Source organism: Barbus barbus (assembly GCF_936440315.1).
Source record: "Barbus barbus genome assembly, chromosome: 12".
Classification (NCBI taxonomy): domain Eukaryota; kingdom Metazoa; phylum Chordata; class Actinopteri; order Cypriniformes; family Cyprinidae; genus Barbus; species Barbus barbus.
Window position 1 is genome coordinate 17,605,525 of NC_136740.1, and position 12,132 is coordinate 17,617,656.

The window sequence follows — 12,132 nt, forward strand, 5'->3', positions numbered from 1 at the left end:
AACATCAAGATGTTTCTCACCTTGTACTCACTGTAGAGGTCATTGCACGATTTCAGTCCCGAGGTGTCCAGCCGGCGCTGGTAGTCTTTCAAAATCTGAGTTGAAGATGGGCAGATATTTAAGAGAAAAAAAATTAAAGTGGTGGTTGGTAAAATGCATACTAGAAATTATGAATTAAGTTCAAACGATCCATATAGGGTGGGCAGTATGACCAAAATCTTATATCACAGTATAAATAATTTAAAGGTATTGTTCACCAAAAAATTTTTAATTCTGTCATTAATTACTCATCCTTTTATCATTCTAAACCTGTAAGACCTTTGTTCATCTTCAGAAAAAAATTAAGATATTTTTGATGAAATCTGAGAACTTTCTGACCCTCCATAGACAGCAACGCAACTACCACATTCAAGGTCCAAAAAGGTAGTAAGGACATCGATAAAATAGTCCATGTAATTTTATGACGCTATGAGAGTACTTTTTGCGCACAAAGAAAACAAATATTGTTGTCATTATTTTTGCTTTCTTTGCACACAAAAAGTATTCCCATAGCTTCAAAAAAATATCTTAAATTTGTTTCCAAGATGAATGAAAGTCTTACGGGTTTGGAATGACATGAGGGTGAGAAATTAATGACTGAAGTTTTATTTTTAGGTGAACTATCCCTTTAGTACAGTATCACACTAAATACATACATCACAACATGCTGTAATGTAGTAATGCCTGTATACTTCCAGACCACACATCCTTACAGTAGACCATGTTAATTCGAAGGAACTTCTACTGAATTCTCACCAGCAGGTTCTCCATTTGTTTGACTTGTTCATTGACATGGTTGAGGATCTTACGGCAAGATTCTGCTGCTTGGATAATGTTCTCTTTTTCTGCTTTATCATCTGTGAGAAATGGACATTGGTTATACACCAGTTTTTGTCTAATATATTGCATTTCTTCAGTATGCTTATTTATTAATGCTTATTTATTCCTGTGATGGCAAAAATTTCAGCAGCCTTTACTCCAGTGTTTAGTGTTACATGATCCATCAGAAATCATTAAAACATGCTGATTACATCCTCAAATTATTTATATAGCTTTTTATTATCAATACTATGGCTTACTAGAATTGTGGAAATCCTTTTTTTTAGGATTCCTTGATGAATAGAGTTCAAAATAACAGCAAACGTTTTGTAACAACGTAAAGGTCTTTACTGCCCATTCTGATAAATCCAATCTTGCTAAATGATTATAGTCATTTGATTATAGTATATATATATATATATATATATATAATACAACATCTTACTGACCCCAAACTTTTGAACTCAAGTGTATTTTATTTAATTGAGAAAATCAATGTGTTAAACTGATCATTTTATATTTGTAATATTTTTATTTAATGTGTTATATACGTTTATACAATTTGCAATGGTTTAGCAAGTGTTTGGTACAATTTGCCACAAAAGGTTTTATAGAAATAAAGATTTAAAACACTTACCTGTGTTCTTGGCAATGTTTTCCAGAAGAAGAGGATACTTGGTTAATCTTTGCATCTCTATGGGAATGATATCCTTCAGCTGTAGCCTCCGACACTGTGGCTTACTCTCTGCCTCCTACAACGCAAACACAGAATATTTAATTAAAGACATTTTAAGATGCAAGCCTCCAGCAATGTTTTTTACCTATCACAATATATTTATGTGAAAAAAAGTGTTTTAAGTGTAAAGGTACCAGTATGAAAGCATTAAAACGGGGATCCTTCTTCTGTCTGCTCTTTATCTGCTCCAGAGCCCAGGACTGGTAGCTACAGAAGCGTGCGGTGAGCTTCTGAAACCATTCTCCTTCCGATCCACTGAACTACAGAGATAGAGACAGGTCTATTTGTGTAACAGCTAATATAAGCTCATGTTGTCAAGTTGAAATGCTGAATGACAGTGTTTAGAAAGCATTTAAGGGGTCATATGATGTTGCTAAAAAGAACATTATTTTGTGTATTTGGTGTAATGCAATGCGTTTATGAGGTTTAAGGTTAAAAAAACACATTATTTTCCACATACTGTACATTATTGTTGCTCCTCATTGGCCGAATACCTCAAGCGTGAGATGGAAATGATGCCGTGTCCCACCGCGACGAGACAAAAACAATAAAACTCATTATAAACGAGGCATTTGTTGCATCCAGTAGGGGCATAATTACTGATTATAATGACTTATACTGTCTTTTTTAACATTACCATGTCTGCATTTGTGATCGGAGAAACGACAAACAACAAGTGAATCGTCAGTGGCAAATTCTTTAAATAAGAAAACGTACTTACATGCTGTGAGTCAGAAGCGCCAGGCTATCCTTGCAAATTTGGAATTGCCCCACTTTATAGAAACAACCTTTGTGCAAGCCAGCATTGTAGGTTACTCTTCCAGGTTAAGGAAACAGTCCTCCGTAAAATGCGCTGCACAGTGCACACACTCTAATATTTGGGTTGAATTGTTCTGGAAGAATGTTGTAAATACAACTTAACCACTGATTTCTAGTCGTGTCCTCTTTTGGAAGCCCAAACAAAGTACTTTCACAGCGTCTCCACGACATGGCGCCGGATAATAGTTCCGCCTTCTTTCTTTACGCATACATTTGGGCGGTGTTTTGCAAATCTTCCTACACTGAGACGTAGACATGTGGGGGCGTGTTTGAATGAGCTGTTTTAGGTGGGCGTGTTCGAGTCTTAACTTTTATAAGCAATTTCTCTTTGGTTTTGAGACGTTAGTCTTTGCAACTTCAGGGGTCTTACCTATGCACAAACAGCTTGTAATACTCCAAAGAGAAAGTAAAATTTGAAAATCGCATCATATGACCCCTTTTAGCACACTCTAAGCTACTTACCCTGTTGAGAAGTGGCGTGCTTATTATTTTGACAATGTACCCATCCTCCTGCCGCTGTATTTTCAGGTTCTCATAGAAAGCGTCTAGAAAAGAATTTATTAAAGCTATATCACAGCTGTTCATAATTTGAAGGGCCATCAAAATCTTTTATAGCCATGCAGATTTCAGTGCATTAATATATTTGAAGTGGATACGTACAGTGCATCTCTATGATCTCATCGAGGCTGGGGAAGATGGTGGCCAGCTCAGTCATGCTCATAATCTCTTCCCTCTCCAGCGGACGAGAAAACACAGTCTGCAATACACTCAGCATACGAACATGAGCATGCTCTGTCGTAAACAGCTCTGACAGACACAGAGAGAAAAATATGTTCATCATTGCACCCTGCTTCATAGCAGATTCAACAAAATAAGGCACTGAACGTATCAATATTTTCTCAACAATCTTGCTTGTATTACCATTGATGACTTCTTGTCTTTTGATTTCCTTCTTGCTCAGTTTTTTCAGGTCCTCAGGAGAAGCAAGGCCCCTCCAGTTGGGCGGGTCCTGCTCGAGCTCCAGGAGACGGGGCTCCATCTCCTCCTGCTGAGGGAAGGGGCCAAAAGCAGGACCTGTGACGAGGCCGTCAGGCAACAATCCACCTTCCGCACTAAGAAAGTCAAATTAAGGGAAAAAAATTGAAAAGGGAAAGGCGTGTTAGTCATTGTAAAATAAATTGTTAAGGTAGTGATGATTACAATCTCTGGATTCTATCAGTTAATGAGAAGCCCCTTGTGCTGCTGTCTCCTGTGGACAGTGTGTATGAGTTTTTCTAAATGTGAGTGATGGTTAGTCTTTGCCTTACGAGACTGAATGCTGTGGGGAGGGTGAGAGGGGGTGAGAGGTAGAGGTTGACTGCAGATCCACGTCGCTACGGGAGCGAGACTGCTTGGCCCGGGTAGAGCCACTACGGCGAGAGTGACGGCGCTCCACGCAAAGGCTCTCGCTGCGGCGCACATTCCTGAATACCCAAGAAAAGTGAGGGTGGGGGGGTTGAGGTAAGGGAAAAGGTAGAGGAAAAAGAAGAACCAGAAAAGGAAAGAGAACAGAAAAAAAGTGGAAGCAAAGGAATAGAAAGGGAAGGAAAAAAAGGAAACATAAAAAGAACAGGAAAATAAAGATAAAGAGATAGGAAAAATAGTAAGGAAAGACCAGGGAATGAAAAGGGGAGGACAGAAGATGGAAAAAGGGGAAATAAAAAGAAAGGAATGGGGGAAAGTAAATGAATTAGGAAAGAATAAGGAAATAAGAAAAGGAAAATACAGGGAAGAGGAATGAAAGGAAAATCAAACGGAAGGGAAAGGGAAAGGAAAAAAGGGAAGGAAACAAAACGAAAGGAAAGGAAAAGGAAAGGGAACAGGAAGGAAAGCAGAGAAAGGAAGGAATAAGGAAAAGGGAAAGAAAAGAAAATGTAATTAAGTTAGAGGAAGGAAATTAAAAAAAGGAAAAAGGAAATGAAAGGGAAAATGAAGGAAAATTTACATGGAAGAAAGGGAAATTATGGGACGGGACGGGAAAGGAAAGGAAAGGGGTAATGAAGTAGTAGAAATACGGAAAGAACATTAAATGACAGTGAGGTTAGAGACCACAGACCAAAGGTAACATGAACAGATGGTAGAAACAGAAAATTGAACAGTGATGAAGAAGAAACCGTAAGTGAAATGTTCAAGACAAATGATGACAAAACCACTATGTAACATGTTATTAGCACTAGTTCACCAGGGAGATTCATTCAGCCCCATCAGTTCAAAGACCCTTCTGGGATCCACATTAACAAACATCTCCAGCTCTTTATAATGTGCCATTAAAGCATCTCAGTGCATTTGAACACCTCAATTATACTGATATAAAAAAAACTATTGGCTAAGCGGGTTCCATTCGTGCAAAGCATCCCAAAAAGCAGGTACTTCTGCCCTCAATCCCTAAAGCCCAAAAACCCGAGAAGAACCATACTTAGCCATGCAGTGAGTATGAGTGTCTGTGTGAGTCTAAACATGAATTTAAATCTTAAAAACCATGACATTCATTGTACAATATTTTCTACTGTATGAATAATAAAATGTAATGTAAACTGTGTTTAGTAAAAGAACACGTGTGCATCAGTAGCAGTTGAGGCTGGCAGAAAATCCCAGAGACAATCACGCAGACCCACCTTGTCTTCTTTCTGTAAAAACATAGGGCGAACGAACAGTTACAGCATAACCAAGAACAAATCATTTATTAACAAACACCCAACCAAAAATTCCAAGTATAAAGCAACTAACCTCAACACTACCCTGAACAAAATATCAAGGCCAACAAAGCAGCGAGACAGAGCATACAACAACAGACACCAGCAATAAACAATGCTTCCACATGAAGGACAATTGCACGAGCAAAATAAAAATGCACAGCTAATCCATTAATGCTAGTTTTATGCCATACACTATAAACAGTAAGTAAAGGAGCTACATTGAGTTTTTAAAGGGTTAACTCACCCAAAATAGAAAATTCTGTTATTATTTACCCTCATGCCGTTCCAAACCCGTAAAACCTTTGTTCATTTTCAGAACACAAATTAAGATATTTTGATGAAATCCAAGAGCTCTCTGACCCTGCATAGACAGAAAAAAGCTACGAGAATACTTTTTGTGCACAAAGAAAACAAAAATAACATAACTCATTCAACATTCATGCATGCACTTTCCCCAGAACATAATCAACATAATCAGCGTTGTTTATATTCAGCATGCACGTGCTTTCTCCTGAGCGTAAACAACGCTGATTATGTTGATAACGTTCTGGGGAAAATGCGTGCATATGTCGCAATACTCTCCAAAATGGAGGAAGACGTTAACTCGGGGAGAATAATTGTTGAATAAATTATGTTATTTTTGTTTTCTTTGTGCACAAAAAGTATTCTTGTAGCTTTGCAAAATTGAAGTTGAGCCACTGATGTAATATGACCTGTTTTAATCAATGTCCTTACAACGTTTCTGGGTCTGGGAATATTCCAGTTGTGTTGCTGTCTATGCAGGGTCAGAAGGCTCTCGGATTTCATCAAACTATCTTAATTTGTGCTCTGAAGATGAACGAAGGTCTTGCGGGATTGGAACAACATGAGGGTGAGTAATTAATGACAGAATTTTCATTTTTGGGTGAACTAACCCTCTAAGTTATGTTTATGTTTGAAAACCGAAGGTTGTTGGTTCAGTTCCCACAAGTAACTATCACCACTGTACCATACCTGCAGAGCATCAGGTTACTACAGCAAAATTAGTCATACGTGCACAGTAAGTCACTTTGGATGACAGTATCTGCTAAATATCTACCTATTAAATGAAGAAGCAAAAACATAACTTTTCAAAAAGTTGGGCAGTCATAATGTTTGCTCAAATTCAGACAGAATCCATTTATTTTTATAGCGTCGTGCCTTGGCGCAACATTGCGGGACATAGCGCTGACTGGATGCGAAGAAAGACTGCGGTACGGATAAACTGTAAACTCAAAGCTAACAAAAATGACTGACACTGCAAAACATCAGGTGGGACAAGGAACAGACAGACAAAGAGGTAAAAAACAAAAGGAGGCGGCAAAATGCAGAGAAAAAAATGAAAGTGGGAAGAAAGGGAGTTGGGATATGAGGGGAAAGGGAGGGAGGCACGTCTGCGCAGTAAGAGATTGTCTTGGTCTTTGTTGTCCTTAAGGAGGGTAGCATATATTGCGGGCAGCAGCAGGAGCAGCAGCACAGGAGGGACACAGCACACTCCCCGAGACAAAGCAGGCAGGGAGTTTTTCCATCCTCCCTTAGTTATGTAGTACAAAGTAAGACTGTAACTATTTCTGTACAACTTAAAAGTATGCTAAATGTTTGTTTAATGTTTTTAATTTTTCTTATGTGTTTTTATATCTTCTGCTCATTGCTTCTCCTTCTTTCTTACCTGCCACTGTCCTGACTGTCATCTGGAAGCATGTCAATGACAGAGAGAGGTTCACAGATGGAGAGACTCCCACCAGTACTGACAGGAGATGCATCTCCACCTTCTAAAACTGGTTTGGGGTCTGAGCGATTGTTGTTGACACCTACAGGAGGAGACAACATTTTTGAAAAATAAACATTAGGGGGACATTTAATAATATCATAGCCCACTTATAGTGTTATTTATTTGTATTTGTTGTGTTTCACAATGAATCTAGGTATCATGACATATTGGTACCATACCAGTTATCAGCCAAGATTACTAATTTTTAAAAGATTTTATTGCTATCAGCTCATATTTGAGATTTAATTGTACAAGAGTTATTATTGTTAACTGAAAACCATTAAAACAATTTGATTATATAAATTACAAAATAAATAAATAATATTTATTTAGATCTGGTGAATGTGGAGGCCATTTGAGTAAAGTGAACTCATTGTCATGTTCAAGAAACCAGTCTGAGATGATCTGAGCTTTGTGACATGTTGCATTATCCTGCTGGAAGTAGCCATCAGAAGATGGGTACACTGTAGTCATAAAGGGATAGACATGGTCAGCAACAATACTCAGGTGGGCTGTGGCATTTAAACGATGCTCAATTGGTACTAAGGGGCCCAAAGTGTGCCAAGAAAATATCCCCCACACCATTACACCACCACCACCAGCCTGAACCGTTGAGACAAGGCAGGACGGATCCATGCTTTCATGTTCTTTACGCCAAATTCTGACCCTACCATCTGAATGTCACAGCAGAAATCAAGACTCATCAGACCAGGCAACGTTTTTCCAATTTCTATTGTCCAATTTTGGTGAGCCTGTGAGAACTGTAGCCTCCGTTTCCTGTTCTTAGCTGACAGGGGTGGCACCCGGTATGGTCTTCTGCTGCTGTAGCCCATCTGCTTCAGGGTTCGACGTGTTGTGTGTTCAGAGATGGTATTCTGCATACCTTGGTTGTAATGAGTGGTTATTTGAGTTACTGTTGCCTTTCTATCATCTCTGACCAGTCTGCCCATTCTCCTCTGACAACAACAAGGCATTTTCGTCCACACAACTGCCGCTCACTGGATATTTTCTCTTTTTCGGACCATTCTCTGTAAACCCTAGAGATGGTTGTGTGTGAAAATCCCAGTAGATCAGCAGTTTTTGAAATACTCAGACCAGCCCATCTGGCACCAACAACCATTCCATGTTCAAAGTCACTTAAATCCCCTTTCTTCCCCATTCTGATGCTCGGTTTGAACTTCAGCAAGTCGTCTCCACCACATCTAGATGCCTAAATGCATTGAGTTGCTGCCATGTGATTGGCTGATTAGCAATTTGTGTTACAAAGCAATTAAACAGGTGTACCTAATAAAGTGGCCAGTGAGTGTATATTATATTTATATGTATATATGTATGTGTGTGTGTATATATGTGTGTGTGTATAGAGATATATATATATATATATATATATATATATATATATATATATATATATATATATATATATGTGTGTGTGTGTGTATGTATGTATATATGTATATATACATGTATGTATGTATGTATGTATATATGTATGTATGTATGTATGTATGTATATATGTATGTATGTATGTATGTATGTATATATGTATGTATGTATGTATGTATGTATGTATATATATATACACACACATATACATGTTTACAGTCTACAGCAAAAATAAAGGAATTGACCTTACTTTTCCTATACTTTGAGGGCACTGTATGTATGTATGTATATATACATATATATATACACACACATATACACATATACATATATATATATATATATATATGCTAATTTAAAATAATAAAATATAAATATTCTAAAATAACACTACATTGCACACACTCATTTTTAGGTCACCTGCTAATCTAACACTCACTAAATGTCAGTAATTAAAAACACTAACTACGTAATAATAATAATAATAATAATAATAATAATAGATAAATGTAATCTTTACCAAATCTAAAAATGAAATCTTTTTTTCACACTGAACATTATAATAAATATAAATAATTAACAATTTTTATGTAATTATAAACACATTTTTGTTCTCATGTAGTCATTAAAATTATTGATTTTAGTTAGTGTTAATTATTTAGACAAAAGAGTACAAAACTAGGATATTGGCCATTTATTTGTTATCGGCCATAACATTAAAATAATTATGGACTTGTCTGTATAGAACAAAATTTTAATATTGGCGCATCCCTGATTATGTATGGTGGCAGTGCAGCTTTGTATAAATTGTTTTCATTCAAATTTAGATTTCCAGAAGACTCACATAAACCATGTTAGTCGATTTCCCATATGTCCAATGTGCTTAAATCTAAAACACATATGATGCATTTTCTGATCCTCACCCGTGTCACTCTGAGAGTCGGGACTAGGAGTTACACTGACGCTGATGGTCAACTCTTCACTGCTCTCCGAGCCATGCGTGCTAACTGACCCTGCCACACCAGGTTTCCGCCCTGAGGTGGCGCCACTATCAGTTATGGACACTCGATGAGGTGGGACAATTGGTTTGGTTGACTTTACTAGACCAAGAGAAAGAAAGAGAACAGATAAGAGGAAGAATCAAAAGCAACATGTCAAACATGTGCAATTGTATGCAATTATCAAAGATTGACAGATGATCGTTGTGTGGTTCTAACAAGAGGACAAGACAGATGGACAACTAGATGAAGGAGAAGGGGCAATCAGGAGTTTGATCAAATAGTGTTAGTCATTCACTGGCCAAGGGCATTTCAAAGGTCAATCAAGCCCATAAATCTTAAGTAAATGGGGACCCAAACACGAACAAACAACACACACAAAAATCTGAAATCTGTTCGTGAGTACATCACCTGTGGTATATTAAGATCATTAAAAGGTTTGTAAGCAAGCATAAAAAAAAACACGTTTTAAAAACATAATCACAACCAAAGTCATCTCAACCAGAAAACCAAATCAGATTTGATAAATAGATGGATAAGGAAACGAAAAACTACAGACAAACCCATGTGTTTGAAGTGTAACATGCAAACATGCATTAGATTTGATTAGCAAGGGAATGTACCATCCAAGAGGACAGAATCTACACAAAGAACAGACCATAATACCTTCAAAGTCCAATCTAGTTTGCTTACCATCATCTGCAAGAGGAAAACATGGCAACATAAACAAGTTCCTTTAAATTCTACATCCATCTTTGATCTTGCAGGTATTTCAGTAAATATATGCTGAATGTTTCTCATACTATAAGCTACAGAAGCGCCTGCTGGTTTCTGTATACATTGGTCTCAATGATCTTAGCAGGTTTCTGAGATGTTATGGGTAATTAGTGTAAATGGTTGAATGCACAGTGAAATAATACAGGTTTGGTCAATGAGCGTGTGATGTAAGTAGGGCATGTGTTCTGAGGGAGAGGGATGAAGAGATTTTATTGAGTACGTACGGGTGAATGTTTTCTTATTGTCTATTTTATTGGGTTTGTTGGTTCCCCATGGCTGTTCAACAGAAAAGGAAACAATACTATTAGACAAGATAACACAAATTCAGTTTGTAAAATGAAAATCAGAGGAATTATGTTGTATAATAAACTAAGCTTTAAGCATATCATCTAACCTTCAGCACGGAAGGGACAGAGGGCCGCCATCCTGACTTAGTCTTCTTGTTGTCAAGTGCTCTGGTCTTGACACCAAGGTGCTTCATATAAAAGGCCACTGCTCCAAAGATGCAGTTGCTGAAAGAAGGAAAAAGAACAGAACAGGTTACAAAGACTATTGAAATTTGAATACTGAAAAAAAGCTGCTTTATAAGCTTAATGTGTAATCGGCACCACTTCAACAACATACATTGCAAAAAAAGCAACAACAACAACTACAAAAAGGGTTTCTGAGACACAATTTAGGGTGGTTCATGAAATGTTGGTATTTTTAGTATTCTAAAACTCAAAATGTAATTATGTTATGAACACAAAGTGCTTAAAATTCACAATTGCATACATTGTGTGTATATGTATGTATATGTATGTATATATATATATATATATATATATATATATATATATATATATATATATATATATATATATATATATATATATATATATATATATATATATATATATATATATATATATACACACACACACACACTTCTTTTTTTAAAAGTAGACTTTCATGCTCGTTAAGGCTGCATTTATTTTATACAACAGAGTAAAAATTTTAAAATTTTACAATATTGTTCAAATTTTACATATCACAAATTTACAAATTTAAACATTTTAAAACAGAATAATAAAAAAGTAAATCTAAAAATGTAAAATGTAATTTATTCCTGTAATGGTAAAGCTGAATTTCCCAAAAGACATTACTCTAGTATTCAGTGTCACATGATCCTTCAGAAATCATACTAATATGCTGATTCGGTGCTAAAGAAACATTTCATTATCATCAATGTTGAAAACAGTTGTGATACTTAATATTTTTGTGGAAACCAATACACATTATTTTTTTCACGATTCTCTGATGAATTGATTTTTATTTTTTTTTACATTATAAAATGTATTTACTGTCAATTTTAATCAAATTAATGCATCTTTGCAGACAAATTCATTTCATTAAAACTCACTGACCCCAAACTTTTAAATGGTAGTGTATATTTTTAGCCCTCAAAGTTCACTATACAAAAAATTATGAATGTTACAGTGAGACGGTTGAGGTATTTTCCTCTGTGCAACTCAAATCATGTGATCTGCGACTACTCAGTGCAATCCCCTAGTGTATTATCAAATTGTCCAAGCATCTCTGAGGGGATCTTCAAGTGCCATCAAGCCATTTCCTTCACTTTAAAAGAACAACACACTCTCCATTGAAGGAGGAGAAAGAGAGGAGGGAGAGGGAGGAGGAAAGGGGAGGGACAGAAGTCTGGAGGAGGAGACTGTGCACGTGCATGTCCATTGTCTCATGCACACATGGATTAAGTGACACAGCTGTGCATGACAAAATGAACAACTGCAACAGCTGCAAGTATCCACTAACAGTCTTTCTCAGGGACACATTGTGCACCATCTAACTCCAGCCTGGAGGTTTTTTTTTTTTTATAATACATGCTTATATTGCATTTCTTAGCAATCAAATCCAACCAACCAAACAATATAAACTGTTATGAATGACTGATAAATTCATGAAACTTTACAACTACAGAAAAGTAAATAAGTGACCCTCAACAAAACCAGTCATAAAGGATACATTTTTCAAAA

General features: G+C 36.5%; 1 protein-coding gene across 2 annotated transcripts in view; it reads right to left on the reverse strand.

Moving 5' to 3' along the window:
- LOC306878485 (rho guanine nucleotide exchange factor 1-like) overlaps positions 1-12,132 on the reverse strand; it is a 60,515-nt gene that overhangs the window by 6,754 nt on the left and 41,629 nt on the right. The window contains exons 10-22 of one of the 2 annotated variants that reach the window (XM_079430893.1): positions 10,494-10,611; positions 10,324-10,375; positions 9,989-10,021; positions 9,248-9,424; positions 6,836-6,977; positions 3,721-3,876; positions 3,335-3,525; positions 3,074-3,220; positions 2,876-2,958; positions 1,729-1,854; positions 1,496-1,610; positions 796-896; positions 21-95 (exon numbers count right to left, since the gene is read on the reverse strand). In XM_079430893.1, coding sequence (XP_079287019.1) covers positions 21-95; positions 796-896; positions 1,496-1,610; positions 1,729-1,854; positions 2,876-2,958; positions 3,074-3,220; positions 3,335-3,525; positions 3,721-3,876; positions 6,836-6,977; positions 9,248-9,424; positions 9,989-10,021; positions 10,324-10,375; positions 10,494-10,611 — 1,516 coding nt within the window. The remainder of the gene's footprint in view (positions 1-20; positions 96-795; positions 897-1,495; positions 1,611-1,728; positions 1,855-2,875; positions 2,959-3,073; positions 3,221-3,334; positions 3,526-3,720; positions 3,877-6,835; positions 6,978-9,247; positions 9,425-9,988; positions 10,022-10,323; positions 10,376-10,493; positions 10,612-12,132) is intronic. The other variant, XM_079430894.1, reaches the window with a different exon arrangement.